The 19665-nt window shown below is 42.6% G+C and overlaps 1 protein-coding gene across 2 annotated transcripts; it reads left to right on the plus strand.

Annotated features, from left to right (window-relative positions):
- Window positions 1-6063: 6063 nt before the first annotated feature.
- Window positions 6064-17634, plus strand: LOC110504797 (uncharacterized). Of its 2 annotated transcripts, XM_021583610.3 has the most exons (5): window positions 6159-6330; window positions 7389-7529; window positions 9826-9972; window positions 10233-10309; window positions 14977-17634. In XM_021583610.3, exons 1-5 carry the CDS (start codon window positions 6200-6202, stop codon window positions 15072-15074), a joined length of 594 nt encoding a protein of 197 aa, XP_021439285.3. In that variant the 5' UTR covers window positions 6159-6199; the 3' UTR covers window positions 15075-17634. The 2 variants fall into 2 exon arrangements, with proteins under 2 accessions (XP_090075561.1, XP_021439285.3); XM_090219435.1 differs by lacking the exon at window positions 10233-10309 and having other exon boundaries at window positions 6064-6330.
- Window positions 17635-19665: the final 2031 nt, after the last annotated feature.

The raw sequence follows: 19665 nt of genomic DNA on the forward strand, positions 1-19665 counted from the left end.
AGGGAAATTTATGAAGGAGAGTAGAGAAAGAGGTCCAGTTGCCAGAACCACAAACACAAATTCCATCGAGACTACATTGCCCTAGAGCACAAAAAAACTATACAGTCGTGGTCAAAAGTTGCGAATGACACAAATATGAATTTCCACAAAGTTTGCTGCTTCAGTGTCTTAAGATATTTTTGTCAGATGTTACTATGGAATACTGAAGTATAATTACAGTGCCTTGCGAAAGTATTCGGCCCCCTTGAACTTTGCGACCTTTTGCCACATTTCAGGCTTCAAACATAAAGATATAAAACTGTATTTTTTTGAGAAGAATCAACAACAAGTGGGACACAATCATGAAGTGGAACAACATTTATTGGATATTTCAAACTTTTTTAACAAATCAAAAACTGAAAAATTGGGCGTGCAAAATGATTCAGCCCCTTTACTTTCAGTGCAGCAAACTCTCTCCAGAAGTTCAGTGAGGATTTCTGAATGATCCAATGTTGACCTAAATGACTAATGATGATAAATACAATCCACCTGTGTGTAATCAAGTCTCCGTATAAATGCACCTGCACTGTGATAGTCTCAGAGGTCCGTTAAAAGCGCAGAGAGCATCATGAAGAACAAGGAACACACCAGGCAGGTCCGAGATACTGTTGTGAAGAAGTTTAAAGCCGGATTTGGATACAAAAATATTTCCCAAGCTTTAAACATCCCAAGGAGCACTGTGCAAGCGATAATATTGAAATGGAAGGAGTATCAGACCACTGCAAATCTACCAAGACCTGGCCGTCCCTCTAAACTTTCAGCTCATGCAAGGAGAAGACTGATCAGAGATGCAGCCAAGAGGCCCATGATCACTCTGGATGAACTGCAGAGATCTACAGCTGAGGTGGGAGACTCTGTCCATAGGACAACAATCAGTCGTATATTGCACAAATCTGGCCTTTATGGAAGAGTGGCAAGAAGAAAGCCATTTCTTAAAGATATCCATAAAAAGTGTCGTTTAAAGTTTGCCACAAGCCACCTGGGAGACACACCAAACATGTGGAAGAAGGTGCTCTGGTCAGATGAAACCAAAATTGAACTTTTTGGCAACAATGCAAAATGTTATGTTTGACGTAAAAGCAACACAGCTGAACACACCATCCCCACTGTCAAACATGGTGGTGGCAGCATCATGGTTTGGGCCTGCTTTTATTCAGCAGGGACAGGGAAGATGGTTAAAATTGATGGGAAGATGGATGGAGCCAAATACAGGACCATTCTGGAAGAAAACCTGATGGAGTCTGCAAAAGACCTGAGACTGGGACGGAGATTTGTCTTCCAACAAGACAATGATCCAAAACATAAAGCAAAATCTACAATGGAATGGTTCAAAAATAAACATATCCAGGTGTTAGAATGGCCAAGTCAAAGTCCAGACCTGAATCCAATCGAGAATCTGTGGAAAGAACTGAAAACTGCTGTTCACAAATGCTCTCCATCCAACCTCACTGAGCTCGAGCTGTTTTGCAAGGAGGAATGGGAAAAAATGTCAGTCTCTCGATGTGCAAAACTGATAGAGACATACCCCAAGCGACTTACAGCTGTAATCGCAGCAAAAGGTGGCGCTACAAAGTATTAACTTAAGGGGGCTGAATAATTTTGCACGCCCAATTTTTCAGTTTTTGATTTGTTAAAAAAGTTTGAAATATCCAATAAATGTCGTTCCACTTCATGATTGTGTCCCACTTGTTGTTGATTCTTCACAAAAAAATACAGTTTTATATCTTTATGTTTGAAGCCTGAAATGTGGCAAAAGGTCGCAAAGTTCAAGGGGGCCGAATACTTTCGCAAGGCACTGTACAAGCATTTCATAAGTGTCGAAGGCTTTTATTGACAATTACTTGAAGTTGCTGCAAAGAGTCAATATTTGCAGTGTTGACCCTTCTTTTTCAAGACCTCTGCAATTCACCCTGGCATGCTGTCAATTAACTCCTGGGCCACATCCTGACTGATGGCAGTGCATTGGTACATAATCAATGCTTGGAATTTGTGAGTTTTTGTTTGTCCACCCGCCTCTTGAGGATTGACCACAAATTCTCAATGGGATTAAGGTCTGGGGAGTTTCCTGGAGATGGACCAAAAATAACGATGTTTTGTTCCCCGATTCACTTAGTAATCACTTTTGCCTTATGACAAGGTGCTCCATCAAGCTGGAAAAGGCATTGTTAGTCATAAACTGTTCCTGGATGGTTGGGAGAAGTTGCTCTCAGAAGATGTGTTGGTACCATTCTTTATTCATGGCTGTGTTCTTTGGCAAAATTGTGAGTGAGCCCACTCCCTTGGCTGAGAAGGAACACCGCACATGAATGGTCTCAGGATGCTTAACCGTTGGCATGACTCAGGACTGATGGTAGCGCTCACCTTGTCTTCTCCGGACAAGATTTTTTCCGAATGCCTCAAACAATCGGAAAGGGGATTCATCAGAGAAAATGACTTTACCCCAGTCCTCAGCAGTCCAATCCCTGTACCTTTTGTAGAATATCAGTCTGTCCCTGATGTTTTTCCTGGAGAGACTTTGCAATTAATTGCAATTCATCTGATCACTCTTCATAACATTCTGGAGTATATGCAAATTGCCATCATACAAACTGAGGCTGCAGACTTTGTGAAAATTTATATTTGTGTCATTCTCAAAACTATTGGCCACGACTGTACATACCTTGGCCTAAACATCAGCGCCACAGGTAACTTTCACAAAGCTGTGAATGATCTGAGAGACAAGGCAAGAAGGGCCTTCTATGCATACCAATTAGGATTTGTCTAAAAATACTTGAATCAGTTGAAGAACCCATTGCCCATTATGGTTGTGAGGTCTGGGATCCACTCACCAACCAATAATTCACAAAATGGGACAAACACCAAATTGAGACTCTGCATGCAGAATTCTACAAAAAATATCCCGTGAACAACATAAAACACAAAATAATGCATGCAGAGCAGAATTAGGCTGATACCTGCTAATTATCAAAATCCCGAAAAGAGCTGTTAAATTCTACAACCACCTAAAAGGAAGTGATTCCAAACCTTCAATAACAAAGCCATCACCCACAGAGAGATGAACCTCAGAGTTCCCTAAGCAAGCTGGTCCTGGGGCTCTGTTCACAAACACAAACAGACCCCCAGGATAGCAACACAATTAGACCCAACCAAATCATGAGAAAACAACAAGATAATTACTTGACACATTGGAAAGAATTAACAGAAAAACTGAGCAAACTAGAATGTTATTTGGCTCTAAACAGACACAAAATTAGGTGGAAACTGAGCAGCACTTCCTATCTTCCTGCCAAATGTATGACCATATTAGAGACATATTGTCACACCCTGGTCAAAGTATTTTGTGTTTATCTTTATTTATTTGGTCAGGCCAGGGTGTGGCATGGGTTTTTGTATGTGGTGTGTATGTATGGGGATTGTAGCTAGTGGGGTGTTCTGGCTAAGTCTATGGCTGTCTGAAGTGGTTCTCAATCAGAGGCAGGTGTTTATCGTTGTCTCTGATTGGGAACCATATTTAGGCAGCCATATTCTTTGAGTTTGTCGTGGGTGATTGTCCTTAGTGTCCTGATGTCATTGTTCTGTGTTAGGTTACACAAGTATAGGCTGTTTCGGTTTTCGTTAAGTTTATTGTTTTGATAGTGTTTGTGTTTAGTGTGTTACTTCATTAAACATGGATTGCAATAGACACGCCGCATTTTGGTCCGACTCTCCTTCACATACAGAAAACCGTTACACATATATTTCCCTCAGATTACACCAGACCCACAAAGAATTTGAAAACAAACCCAATTTTGATAAACTCCCATTCTACTGGGTGAAATACCACAGTGTGCCATCACAGCAGCAAGATTTGTGACCTGTTTCCACAAGAAAAGGGCAACCAGTGAAGAACAAACACCATTGTAAATACAACCCACATTTATGTTCATTTATTTTCCCTTTCGTACTTTACTATTTGCACTTCATTACAACACTGTATATAGACATAATATGACATTTGAAATGTCTTTATTCTTCTGGAACCTTTGTGAGTGTAATGTTTACTGTTCACTTTTTATTGTTAATTTCACTTTTGTTTGTTTTCTATTTCACTTGCTTTGGCAATGTTAACATGTTTCCCATGCCAGTAAAGCCCTTTGAACTGAATTGAACTGAGAGAGAGAAACCTCTGTATGTGTAATGTTTACTGTTAATTTTTATTGTTTATTTCACTTTTGTATATTATCTACCTCACTTGCTTTGGCAATGTTAACACAAGTTTCCCATGCCAATAAAGCCCCTTGAATTGAATTGAATGGCATGAGGGAGGTGTGTGTGAAAGAGAGGGGAGTGATAGTGATTTTTCCCCACACCCTTTCATCAACCCCCCTTAGAGGTGAGAGAACAGAAGGGGAGAAGCAGTGATGGTGCCTACCCCTCATCACCGCCTCCTCGCTGAAGAGAAAATAGTGGAATTCCCCCCATCTACAGACTCATACAACACTCCTTCCGTGGCCTCCATCTGCTCTTAAACGCTAGTAAAACCAAATGCATGCTTTTCAACCGTTCGCTGCCCACACCCGCCCGCCCGACTAGCATCACTACCCTGGACGGTTCTGACCTGGAATATGTGTACACCTACAAATACCTAGGTGTCTGGCTAGACTGTAAACTCTCCTTCCAGACTCATATTAAACATCTCCAATCCAAAATCAAATCTAGAATCGGCTTTCTATTTCACAACAAAGCCTCCTTCACTCACGCCGCCAAACTTACCCTAGCAAAACTGACTATCCAACCGATCCTCGACTTTGGCTATGTCATCTACAAAATAGCTTCCAATACTCTACTCAGCAAACTGGATGCAGTCTATCACAGTGCCATCCATTTTGTTACCAAAGCCCCTTATACCACCCACCACTGCGGAATGTATGCTCTAGTCACCTGGCCCTCGCTACATATTCGTCGCCAGGCCCACTGGCTCCAGGTCATCTATAAGTCTATGCTAGGTAAAGCTCTGCCTTAGCTCAGCTCACTGGTCACGATAACAACACCCACCTGTAGCAGGCGCTCCAGCAGGTATATCTCACTGGTCATCGCCAAAGCCAACACCTCCTTTGGCCGCCTTTCCTTCCAGTTCTCTGCTGCCAGTGACTGGAACGAATTGCAAAATCGCTGAAGCTGGAGACTTATATTTCCCTCACTAACTTTTAACATCAGCTATCTGAGCAGCTAACCGATCGCTGCAGCTGTACATAGTCCATCTGGGGCGGCAGGTAGCCTAGTGGTTAGAGCGTTGGGCCAGTAACCAAAAGGTTGCAGGATCGAATCCCCGAGCTGACAAGGTCGTTCTGCCCCTGAACAAGCCACTGTTCAGGCCGTCACTGTAAATAAGAATTTGTTCTTAACTGACTTGCCTAGTTAAATAAAGGTGAAAAAAAATCTGGCAGTCTCTCTCCTACCCTGCTCTCTCCCTCTCTCACACACACTCTTACTCTATAACACCATTTATTATGGTTGCATGACCTTGCCTAGTTTCAGTATCAATCTGACCAAGATCAAAATTAACCAGTGTTGTGTTTAGGTTCCCCATTTTCAGATTTAGTTGCTTGTTGCTTTTGGATGAAATCTTACACTCACAAAATATAAAGTTGATTAATTTCTCTGAAGCCAAGATCTATTTGTAATTGTAATAGTATGGTTCAAAATGTGTAGACTATTGAGAGGGTTAAGGAGTTTGCTGTGAGTGGAGTGCAATTTAGGACTGTAGTTTCCTTAAATGTTTGTTACAAATACTTTGGTTGCGTCGCCCAGCTTAGACATTGTATTCATCAACCAATGGTTGCATGCCACGTCCCCAATGGTGCCATCGGGCACCAGGTTGCTATAACATACCGTATGATGTAGTTAGGCGATGCGGAAAATACTAATCCAGACGTTATATGATCTGACGTGAGTCAGCAACGTCTGAACTGTCTCACACCCATCAGGACAGGACAGGACAGGCAGCATTCCATTCCATGTACTGACACCTGTAGGTCAGGTGATACAAAAAGGAAGATGTGGATCACTAACATAAACATTGATTGGTCAAAATGAGAATTACATTATAAATGGGCCAATGGGGAAAAGTAGGTGGAAGGTGGGTATACTCTAGCCTGAAAGAGAACCGAATGACACAAACATGAACGAGATGCCAAGTGTAGACACAAGCGTAACATTTTTGTTTTCAGTGGCAAACAAAAATCCACAATCGAACTTGGAAATGCCAAGCCTTCTGGAGGAACCTAAATGCGTTGTGATGGCTCACTTTCCGTAAGTATATAAATATACATTTCCTTTGATTCCTTTCTACAGAAAACCCCCCCAAAAATGACAATATGGGTCAACACTACTTATCTGGGGTTTTTCTCAAATTAAAATTGTTTTGTGTCATAACCGGATTATAGCTCCCATCCAAACATTGTGATGAATATATTTGCATGTCATAGTCATCAGTCAACTCCATGAGACTCAAAAGTTACATCAACACGTGAATGCTAGCGATGGCTAGTTATGCTAGATTTGCTACCAGTCTGTCTTAATGAGTGTTAGCATGCTAATAGCAGGCCCTGCACACAAGGGGAACGCAGTAGGTTGATAACAATGAGCCAAAAATGTTGTATGAGACATTTCAAAGAACATTTCCAACTAATGAGAAAATAGTAATTGAACAGGGCAAACTTGGGCAGATTTTTACTTCTGTTCTCCATTGACTACAGAAACCTCATGCTGGATGTGCTACAGCATCTGATATCATAAAGATTGTCGTTATGACCAATCCTAAAATGACAAAGAAAGACGTTGTTCCTTGTATTTCTGAAAAATGTTTTACTAGATCAAATGTGTGTATGGTGGCACCTGCTACAGCTTGAGTAATGACAGCACTGGTGTTATCTTGAAAGTGGAAAAGATCTCTGAGTGACACAGCAGTTTAAAGGTACTACCGCCATCTTAGTAGCACTTTACATTACAGCACGGCATAAAGTGGTGGTGACATGGTTACTCACCATCAAAATAATGCTATTGTGAGTTACAAAACAGTGTTACTATACTATTACCATGTTATTACTGTAATGTAAAGTGCTACCAAGATGGCTGTAAAGCAACACATGTAAAGTGCTACAGATAATGCATTTTAAACTATTACCACTCAGTACACAGTTATTTTTTATGACAGTATAAATTAACGACTTGTTACATTTATAACTGTTCTTTACGAAGGAAAAAATAGAAACCTGCTCAACCAGGAGGAGGGGGGCACTGAGTGTTTGTGAGTTTCATTTGTAATAATAATGGATTTGTTTTTATTTCTCCTTCATGTTTTTCTACAGTAAGAAGAGGCCCCTGTCTGAGGGGAGTGATGTGAACTTTCCCAGCAACACAGACAGTTCTTCTGATAGATGCCCTCCTGAGGAGGATGTGGCTGCTACATCAACCAGATCCCAGAGTGAGGAGAATGAGAACCACCAATGGTATGACCCATTTGTGCCCTCCCACATTGGGAACAGACAATATTGGCAGTCTTGGCAGATGTGAATTCAGTTGATGAATTCTGTAAGCAGGAAGTTAACCCACTGGGTGTGTTGATGTCATGTTGCTGAATCTACCTGGTTGTAACTCAAGTCTTCATTTACCTTGGCAAATCTGACCATAATTCTATCCTTCTGATTTCTGCTTACAAGCTAAAATTAAAGCAGGAAGCACCAGTGACTCGGTCAATAAAAAAGTGGTGAGATGAAGCAGATGCTAAACTACAGGACTGTTTTGCTAGCACGGAATGGAATATGTTCCGGGATTATTCTAATGACATTGAGGAGTACACCACATCAGTCACTGACTTTATCAATAAGTGCATCGAGGATGTCGTCCCTACAGTGACTGTATGTACATACCCTAACCAAAAGCCGATGTATGACCTTTAAACAGGTCAACATTCACAAGGCCGTAGGGCCAGACAGATTACCAGAACGTGTACCGCGAGCATGCGCTGACAAACTGGCAAGTGTCTTCACTGACATTTTCATCCTCTCCCTGTCCGGGTCTGTAACACCAACATGTTTTAAGCAGAACACCATGGTCCCTGTGCCCAAGAACACTAAGGTAACCTGCCTAAATGACTACCGATCCGTAGCACTCACATCTGTAGTCATGAAGTGCTTTGAAAGGCTGGTCATTGCTCACGTCACCACCATCATCCCACAAACGCTAGACCCACTCCGATTTGCATACCGCCCCAACAGATCCACAGATGATGCGATCTCCATTGCACTCCCTTGCCCTTTCCCACCTGGACAAAAGGAACACATATGTGAGAATGCTCTTCATTGACTACAGCTCAGCGTTCAACACCATATTGCCCTCAAAGCTCCTCACTAAGCTAAGGATCCTTGGACTAAACACCTCTCTCTGCAACTGGATCCTAGACTTCCTGACGGGCCGCCCCCAGGTGGTAAGGTTAGGTAACAACACATCCACCACGCTGATTGTCAACACAGGGACCCCTAAGAGGTGCGTGCTCAGTCCCCTCCTGTACTCCCTGTTCACTCAGGACTGCAAGGCCAGGCATGACTCCAACACCAACATTAAGTTTGCTGATGACACAACAGTGGTAGGCCTGATCACCAACAACAATGAGACAGCCTATAGGGAGGAGGTCAGAGACCTGACGTGTGGTTAAAAAACAACAACCTATCCCTCAACGTGATCAAGACTAAGGAGATGATTGTGGACTACAGGAAATGGAGGACCGAGCACGCCGCCATTCTCATCGACGAGGCTGTAATGGAGCAGGTTGAGAGCTTCAAGTTCCTTGGTGTCCACATCACCAACAAACTAACATGGTCCAAGCACACTAAGACAAGAGGGCAAGACAAAACCTATTCCCCTAAGAAAACTGAAAAGAATTGGCATGTGTCCTCAGATCCTCAAAAGGTTTTACAGCTGCACCATCGAGAGCATCCTGACAGGTTGCATCACTGCCTGGTATGTCAACTGCTAGGCCTCCAACCACAAGGCACTACAGAGGACCCCGGTGATGTACGGCTCAGTACATCACCGGGGCCGAGCTTCCCGCCATCCAGGACCTCTATACCAGGCGGTGTCCGAAGAAGGCCCTAAAAATTGTCAAAGACTCCAGCCACCCTAGTCATAGACTGTTCTCTCTGCTACCACACGGAATGCGGTACCGGAGCGCCAAGTCTAGGTCCAAGAGGATCCTAAACAGCTTCTACCCCCAAGCCATAAGACTTCTGAACAGCTAATCAAATGGCTACCCAGACTATTTGCATTGCCCCCCTCCCCGGAACGCTGCTTGCTGCTACTCTCTGTTATTATCTATGCACAGTCAATTTAATAACTTTACCTACATGTACGTATTACCTCAATTACCTCAACACCGGTGCCCCCGCAGATTGACTCTGTACCGGTACCCCCTGTGTATAGCCCCGCTATTGTTATTTACTGCTGCTCTTTCATAATTTGTTATTCTTATCTCTTACTTTTTTGGGGGGGGGGGGGTATTTTCTTAAAACTGCATTGTTGGTTAAGGGCTTATAAGTAAGCATTTCACTGTAAGGTCTACACCTGTATTCACTGTTATTCAGCGAATTTTGACCTTGAGTTCAATTGCAAGAAACCCTGTTTTAAAAACCAAATATTTACAAGTTGTATTTGAAACCATCTAAAAGTATTTAAAACTTACTAAATTGCTTTCAACAACTAATAGTTTGTGACATTGATGGTGAATAACATCATTATATTTCTCTGCAGTAAGAAGAGGCACCTATCACTGTCTGAGGGAGGGGATCCTGATGATGTGAACCCTTCCACCAACACAAACGTTTTTTCTAACGGAGGGCCTCTTGAGGAGGATATGGATGCAAATTCAACCAGTAAGGGGATTGAGATCCACCAGAGGTATGACCTACATTTTCACAATATGCTTATTGGCATCAGGAGACAGAAAACAATATATTTTGAAATCTTGAAGCTGACATGCAACATTTTTGACACTGTACCAAAAGTGGACTAATATTAAACATACTAATTGTGGAGGACATGGTAGTCCTATTGTTATACATTTCATGTGTAAATCCAGAGTCCATAGTTGTTTTCTGAATCTTTACTAGATGTTACTATCTTTAGCTCTCTTTTATCCCTTTTGATTCCCCTTACAGAGGAAGCCCCAGTCCTGCTATCATCAACGTTCCAGCTCTGTCAATGGACCTCCCAAATCAAGTTGAAAACAAATTACGTGATACATTTTACCTTCTACAAACAAAAGATTGCATTCATCTTAAAGTTACATGGGCATTCTTAAAGTCAACTGGTGATGTGTTTGTTGCAATTCTGGAACTTAACAATATAGAGAATATGGAAAACAAACCTCGAATAATTATTAGTCATATCAAAGAGTTACTTCTTGAGGAAACAAAAATAATGTTGGAAAACGAAGAGCAATTGCAAAATACAACATTTTCTATATATTCGCTCCACTCTCCTTCGCAAATTACAGGTCATAAAATAACGGATTTAGCAGAACTGAACAAGTATGGCATAACAACGATTTTTACAGACTGTCGGACGGAAATCCAAAACATCCCAAATCATTTTAAAAACATTTCTGAATTTCTTGATAAGTTCTACTCATTACAAACAAAGGGTTGCAAGCAAAAGTTTGATACGCAACATGCATGGGCATTTATAGAGTCACCTTGTGGTGGAGAACCGGTTTCTGTTGGTTTATTTAAATTAGAAGATTGCAAGAAGATGGGTAAGGGCAAACATTTAAATATTCATACCGAAAAGTTACTTCTTGAGGAAGTAAAACAAATATTGAAAAACAATGAGAAATTGCGAAATACTAAATTGTTTATCTATACGCTCAATTCTCCTTGTTTGCGAAATTCAGGTCATGATTCATGCATGGATTTACTCATTAAGGATTCAGCAGAACTGTACAAATCTTATGGTATAAAAACTATTGTTGGATACAGCAAATGGTACGGTTTGACTGGAAAGTTGACAACCTTTGTAGATCCATATATCAGCTCATTCAATCACTTTAATTTGATAATCAGTAGTCCTACTTATGAAAACTATTGTGACAAATTTGCCATTTTTAACACTGAGTATAACAATAAGAAAAGCCATGACTCTAAATCTAATTTTGAAGACAGAGAACTTACCAAGCAACTTTATATTTCGAGTAAACAATTTCTGCCCAACAACATTTCAGAAGTAGCTTTCAGATTGCAAACTCATAAAGACATCCATAAGCATGTGACAAATAAATTTATGTCAATTAGCAATTATCATAAAAAAAATGTGAAAACCGATGAGAAAAAAAGTCTTGACCTACATTTTTCCATACCCCATTTTAGAACTCTTAATCAATTCCAAAAAGTTGGAGAGTATCTAGCTGAAAAATTTGACTTGATAAAACACATTGGTAATAACTTAGATCGATCTAAAGTACATTTCATAAAATGGTGGACTAAAACAATTGAGGACGAATATACTACTTTTCTTCGAGTTTCCATTAATAGACATCTCAGTGAATATAAACACAGAATCACAGTCCTCGATCACATCAAGAAAAACCCTGCAGAATATTTACAGTTTTGTCACTTACCACTAAGCCCTTTCCACAAACTATTTAATTAATACATGTAGCTTATTCATTTGAGGTTGTGAACTAATGTCACAGTGAGCGCTATTGGTGGAGAAGTCAGGTGCAGAAGAGCAGAGAGTTGTGAACAGGCACACACTTTATTGGGCAGAGGCAATAAAACAGACAGACGCCACTGTGTCAAAACCTCCAGCCAAAGGATAAAGTGCAAGGCACGAAACAGTCACAAAAAATGAGCAAATGTTACAACAAACAACCTTCCTGAAATACCACGGAAATAACGGGAAAAACCCAGCCTGGTGCGTACACACGAAACACATAACAAATAGAATTTCACAAAGACATGGAGGAGAACAGAGGAATAAATACATGCAGTGTGATTAGGGAATGAAAACCAGGTGTGCAGGGAACAAGACAAAACAAATGGAACAATGGAAAAATGGAGCGCCGATGGTTAGAAAGCCGATGGCTCCCTGATTAGCCCGGACCCTAATGGTCGCCTATCCAGAGCATGTACCGGGAAAGGTCTAACCACAGGAATAATGGGGATCCCTAAACTAAGGGCGAAAGCTCTGTCGATAAAATTCCCAGCCGCGCTCGATGAGCACCTAATGCTGGGAATGAGTGGAAAACTCAGGAAAACAAACAGGTACAAACAGGTGGACAACAGAGGACCCTGGATGAGAGTTGTGCAGACTCACCTGGGGTGACGCCAGAGTGCACTGCCTGCTGCCTCGACTCCCAGAGGGAACCAACCCAGCACCAACCGGCAGTGTGCCCTCTGCGGCCACAGATGGTGCACGTGACGGCCCCTCCTCCAGCCTCCCTAAGCACAGCCCCTCCCAGCTCCATGGGCACCGGAGCGGGGGTGCTGGAAGATGTACCCGACGGAGTGACCAGCAGGTTATGTACCCTGCTGGTGACCAGCAGGTTATCCAACCTAATGGACAGATCCATCAGTTGGTCAAAGGTGATGGTGACATCCCTGCAAGCCAACTCCCGTTGGACATCCTCGCGCAGACTGCATCGGTACTGATCGATAAGGGCCCTGTTGTTCCATCCTGTTCCGGCGGCCAAGGTCCGAAATTCTAGGGCGAACTCCTGGGCGCTCCTCGTCCCCTGCCTCAAGTGGAAGAGCCGTTCCCCTCGAAGTGGTCCAATGCCGCGTCTCCTTCTCCCCACACGACGTTTGCCCACTCCAGAGCTCTCCCCTAGGGGAATGAGACGAGGGCGGACACGCTCTCCCTTCCCGAGGGAGCTGGGTGAACGGTGTCCAGGTATAAGTCCAACTGTAATAGGAACCCCTGGCACCAGGCTGCCGTCCCATCATACTCCCTGGGAAGGGAGAGACGCATCCCACTGGGACTGGATCCAGGATGGCCGGGTAGAGGTAACCCCGGTTGCGCTGGTCGAGGCTTCCGGTCTCTCCCAGCGGTCCATGGTCTGGACAACGAGATCCATCGTGGCACCGAGATGTTGCAGAATTGCCGAGTGTTCCCGGATGCACTCCTCGACTCCTCTGTCCTGGAGGGGTACAGAGGAATAAATACATGCAGTGTGATTAGGGAATGAAAACCAGGTGTGCAGGGAACAAGACAAAACAAATGGATTAATGGAAAAATGGAGCGGCGATGGCCGAACGCAGTTTGCACATGATATGTACGCCGAGGAACTTAAAACAGACTCTTTGCTGTGGGAGATCACACCAACTGGCTCAAGTTGGCTAGGAATGGTTATGGGGGCTGGATATCATAATGATGTCTCCACTCCCTCTATGGTGAATTGCTGCACTGGAAACATATGCTTTAATACTAATAAAAATATAATTGATAAAAAAGTGTTTGTTTCCTCATTTAGCGCTATATGTGGATTTTTTTAATATACAGTTGTGGCCAAGGTTTTGAGAATGACACAAATATGAATTTTCACAAAGTCTGCTGCCTCAGTTTGTATGATGGCAATTTGCATATACTCCAGAATGTTATGAAGAGTGGTCAGATTAAATGCAAAGTCCCTCTTTGCCATGCAAATGAACTGAATCCCCCAAAAACATTTCCACTGCATTTCAGCCCTGCCACAAAAGGACCAGCTGTCATCATGTCAGTGATTCTCTCGTTAACACAGGTGTGAGTGTTGACAAGGACAAGGCTGGAGATCAGTCTGTCATGCTGATTGAGTTCGAATAACAGACTGGAAGCTTCAAAAGGAGGGTGGTGCTTGGAATCATTGTTCTTCCTCTGTCAACCATGGTTACCTGGAAGAAAACATGTGCCGTCATCATTGCTTTGCACAAAAAGGGCTTCACAGGTAAGGATATTGCTGCCAGTAAGATTGCACCTAAATCAACCATTTATCGGATCATCAAGAACTTCAAGGAGAGCGGTTCAATTGTTGTGAAGAAGGCTGCAGGGCGCCCAAGAAAGTCCAGCAAGCGTCAGGAGCTTCTCCTAAAGTTGATTCAGCTGCGGGATTGGGGCACCACCAGTACAGAGCTTGCTCAGGAATGGCGGCAGGCAGGTGTGAGTGCATCTGCACGCACAGTGAAGCAAAGACTTTTGGAGGATGGCCTGGTGTCAAGAAGAGCAGCAAAGAAGCCACTTCAGGGACAGGTTGATATTCTGCAAAAGGTACAGGGATTGGACTGCTAAGGACTGGGGTAAAGTAATTTTCTCTGATGAATCCACTTTCTGATTGTTTGGGGCATCTGGAAAAAAGCTTGTCCAGAGAACACAAGGTGAGCGCTACCATCAGTCCTGTGTCATGCCAACAGTAAAGCATCCTGAGACCATTCATGTGTGGGGTTGCTTCTCAGCCAAGGGAGTGGGCTCACTCACAATTTGCCTAAAATTGGAAATTCATATTTGTGTCATTCTCAAAACTTTTGGCTACGACTGTACATGTCAATTCCACCATTGTACTGATTGATAAATACAATTGGTCCTCCAAAGCGGGGCTGGTAGGGGGGCAGGAGTTATGTAATCAATGCCATTTTTTCAAGTAGAAAGGAGCAGTCAAGATTCAGTAACTGTCAAAAGGGAAGTTCAATAAATAGTTTTTAGCTAAAAAGCTATTTGTTTCTTTTTGACCATTTTTAAAGGAAACTATTACTTGTGTCGGGGGTCTAGGGTTAGTCTGTTATATTTGGAGTACTTCTCCTGTCTTATCCGGTGTCCTGTGTGAATTTAAGTATGCTCTCTCTAATTCTCTCTTTCTTTATCTCTCTTGGAGGACCTGAGCCCAAGGACCATGCCTCAGGACTACCTGGCCTGATTACTTCTTTCTGTCCCCAGTCCACCTGGTCGTGCTGCTGCTCCAGTTTCAACTGTTCTGCCTGCGGCTATGGAACCCTGACCTGTTTACTGGACGTGCTACCTTGTCCCGGACCTGACTCTCTCTCTACTGCACCTGCTGTCTCGAGTGATCGGCTATGAAAAGCCAACTGACATTTACTCCTGAGGTGCTGACCTGTTGCACCCTCTACAACCACTGTGATTATTATTATTTTCATCTATGAACATTTGGAGGGGCGCTGTTGGAAGCCAAGGATGTAGAACACGTTTCCCTATCGCTCCTGAGTGACCAAATTTATATATTTAACCTTGCAAAATTGTATATATTTCTATTTGGCCAGGCATCTGAAGAGACCCATAAATAATTCAGATCAGGTTTGAGAAATGTAAGTTTGTAATGTTGTCTACCCGGCCAAAAACGGAGTCTGCGAGAGCAGGCCGCAGCTAGCCCGCGCCCTCTCCTGATTCACCCCCGCCACCGGACACTGCTAATGCCGGCCCACGGAAACACTGACAGTGGAGATGCTACAATCCCCGATAGGCACCCTCAAAACCGATATTTTCGGCAAAATTGACTCTCTACGAATCTCAGGTCAGAGATATCAACGGTCAAAGATGAGCTTAAAAAATCTATTGAGATTATACAGAATAAGCTCGACGCACACGGAGTGGCCTTATCAGATTTGGAACGAGGTGCTACAGACCACAGCACTCGCATTAGCGAGCTAGAGGCTAATGTTGACTCATTGATAACTAAGGTGGCATACCTCGACAATCGATGCGAAGATATGGAAAGTAGAATGTGGAGGAACAACATTTGTCTACTGGGAATACCGGGGAGGAGAAGCCACTGCTAGACCGGGCCCACCGCACTCTGTGTAGCCGAGCCCAGGATGGAGAACCCCCGCGACCATTTGTCATCAGGGTGCATTTCTTTCATGTCCGCAGTGACATACTGAGGAAATCGGGAGAAGCATCCCCTCTCCTCTATAAGAAATGGCTCCACGCACAGATTCAAGGACCCGGCCTTAGTGGCAGATTCCATCAACAAGAACGTGAAAGCGGCTGTTTTACCGCATGGGGTGGAACAGATGGTTGGTTAGCAGGATAGTTAGCAGGCCGAATGGTTTGCTAGTGAAGCCAATTTTGCTGGGTTCGTCGACATTTGAATGTCATTCTCTCTTTTTTTTTCATTTCTAACCCAGGTTGCTGCCTCTAATGCCAATATCTGGCTGTTTTCATGGTTCAGTCGTAGTTTTACAATCTGTATTGCTGTTAAACCACTCTTAACCGAGGCTAGTTTTCCTTAGACTCTGTTGGGGACCAATCCATATATGCTTGGCTTACTCTAGTTAAATGGTCACAAATCTCAGGTAGCACAGAGTAAGAGTTATCATGCTTTGCTCTAAACTTTTTGTATTTAGGGTTTTGCTTGCATCTCAGTTGGGGAGATGCTTCAGCAAGGGTGGGTGTGAGGGAAGGGTTTTTTCCCTCTATTTGTATATAGTTTTTATATTTATTTTGTGCCTCGTCGCTTGCCTTGTTTTTTAAATTTGAGCTTTTCGGTTCAACTAAGATCTTCAGTTTACATTGTACCTTTTCCTTTACACGTCCTCTCTCTTAAGACATGACTCAGCCTAGTGTAGCTCATCCAGCTGGAGGGAATAGCTTTCATTTTCTCACTTGGAACTGCAGGGGCATAAATAACGCAGTTAAACATAGTGAGGTGCTACATAACCTTCATCAATTGAAAGCTCACATCATCTTTCTCCAAGAAACTGAGGGTATCATCTGAGGGTATCACAACACTCAAGTCTTAGGTGCAGATTAGTGGGTCAGGTGTTCCATTCCTCATTTCAGAGTAAGGTAAGAGGGGTGGCTATTTTCCTTCACAGATCGGAACCTTTTACCTGTTCTAATGTGATCGCAGATCCCCATGGTAGATACATAATTATCAGTGGTAGGTTGCTCAATGGTAAGGTACTTCTTGTGAATATTTATGCTCCTAATTGGGACAATGGTGATTTTTTTCAAATCGGTTTTCTCTACACTCCCAGATATGTCTTCCCATATGTTGATCTTAGGTGGTGACTCTAACTGTTGGTTAGACCCACATTTGGATCGATCCTCCACTAAACCTACCATCTTATCAACCTCAGCTAGAGTTGTCCGACCCTTTATGTCTGAATTCGCAGTTTCAGGTCCTTGGAGAATGTTTAATCCAGCTGGGAAAGCATACTATTTTTCTCAGCAGTTCACCAGACTTTTACAAGCATAGGCTACTTCCTTGTAGATGACAGGCTCCACCATTCCATATCTTCATGTTCATATAATCCAATTGTTGTATCTGACCACGCCCCGGTTACTATGGAAGTAGCCTTTCAAAATGTTGACAATCTGCGACGGCCTTGGTGGCTAAATACCCAACTGCTCAGCAATGAACACTTTGTCAATTTTGTTTTGAGTCAAATCAACTTTTTCATGATTACAAATAGAACCCCGAACATCTCTGCGTCTACTCTCTGGGAAACTTTGAAAGCTTATATCAGAGGTGAAATTATTTCCTACACCGCACATGAGAACAAACTGAAAAAGGATAGGCTGTCTATGTTAACATGCTGTATTGCCCAATTAAATTACATTTATGCCGTTTCACTATCCCCGGATATTTATAAGGAACGTTTAACTCTGCAAGCAGAATTTGACACATTATTAACAGACCAGGTTAATGAACTGCTTGTCAAGTATAGGAGCACTTACTATGCACAAGGAGATAAAGCCAGTAAATTATTAGCTCACAAGTTACGTCAATTATCATCATCATTTCAGATTCCTGAAATTCGTACATCATCTGGAATATAATTAGATCCTAGGGGGATCACTGATGAGTTCAAGAGATTTTACAAGCCTCTATATACAGTTGGGCAAAAAAGTATTTTGTCAGCCACCAATTGTGCAAGTTCTCCCACTTAAAAAGATGAGGCCTGTAATTTTCATCATAGGTACACTTCAACTATGACAGACAAAATGAGAAAAAAAATCCAGAAAATCACATTGTAGGATTTTTAATGAATTTATTTGCAATTTATAGTGGAAAATAAGTATTTGGTCAATAACAAAAGTTTATCTCAATACTTTGTTATATACCCTTTGTTGAAAATGACAGAGGTCAAACATTTTCTGTAAGTCTTCACAAGGTTTTCACACACTGTTGCTGGTATTTTGGCCCAAGTAAAGCAGATACATTGGAATTGGATGATTTCTTCCACTCACTTGCTGTGCCTTCTGTCAGCCGGGATTTGGTTAAAAAATTAGAGCAGCCGATCACTGTTGAAGAATTGTCTAATGCTGTCAAATCCCTTCAATCTGGGAGAAGCTCAGCGCCTGACGGCTACTCGGCAGAGTTTTATAAAAAATGTATCTCCAAAATAGCCCCTATTCGAATTGAAATGTACAATATAGCATTTGTACAGTGCCTTGCGAAAGTATTCGGCCCCCTTGAACTTTGCGACCTTTTGCCACATTTCAGGCTTCAAACATAAATATATAAAACTGTATTTTTTTGTGAAGAATCAACAACAAGTGGGACACAATCATGAAGTGGAACGACATTTATTGGATATTTCAAACTTTTTTAACAAATCAAAAACTGAAAAATTGGGCGTGCAAAATGATTCAGCCCCTTTACTTTCAGTGCAGCAAACTCTCTCCAGAAGTTCAGTGAGGATCTCTGAATGATCCAATGTTGACCTAAATGACTAATGATGATAAATACAATCCACCTGTGTGTAATCAAGTCTCCGTATAAATGCACCTGCACTGTGATAGTCTCAGAGGTCCGTCAAAAGCGAAGAGAGCATCATGAAGAACAAGGAACACACCAGGCAGGTCCGAGATACTGTTGTGAAGAAGTTTAAAGCCGGATTTGGATACAAAAAGATTTCCCAAGCTTTAAACATCCCAAGGAGCACTGTGCAAGCGATAATATTGAAATGGAAGGAGTATCAGACCACTGCAAATCTACCAAGACCTGGCCGTCCCTCTAAACTTTCAGCTCATACAAGGAGGAGACTGATCAGAGATGCAGCCAAGAGGCCCATGATCACTCTGGATGAACTGCAGAGATCTACAGCTGAGGTGGGAGACTGTCCATGGGACAACAATCAGTCGTATATTTCACAAATCTGGCCTTTATGGAAGAGTGGCAAGAAGAAAGCCATTTCTTAAAGATATCCATAAAAAGTGTCGGTTAAAGTTTGCCACAAGCCACCTGGGAGACACACCAAACGTGGAAGAAGGTGCTCTGGTCAGATGAAACCAAAATTGAACTTTTTGGCAACAATGCAAAACGTTATGTTTGGCGTAAAAGCAACACACCATCCCCACTGTCAAACATGGTGGTGGCAGCATCATGGTTTGGGCCAGCTTTTCTTCAGCAGGGACAGGGAAGATGGTTAAAATTGATGGGAAGATGGATGGAGCCAAATACAGGACCATTCTGGAAGAATGACTCCTGATGGAGTCTGCAAAAGACCTGAGACTGGGACGGAGATTTGTCTTCCAACAAGACAATGATCCAAAACATAAAGCAAAATCTACAATGGAATGGTTCAAAAATAAACATATCCAGGTGTTAGAATGGCCAAGTCAAAGTCCAGACCTGAATCCAATCGAGAATCTGTGGAAAGA

Source organism: Oncorhynchus mykiss, chromosome 25, assembly GCF_057628025.1.
Source record: "Oncorhynchus mykiss isolate SJ-2025 chromosome 25, ASM5762802v1, whole genome shotgun sequence".
Lineage (NCBI taxonomy): Eukaryota > Metazoa > Chordata > Actinopteri > Salmoniformes > Salmonidae > Oncorhynchus > Oncorhynchus mykiss.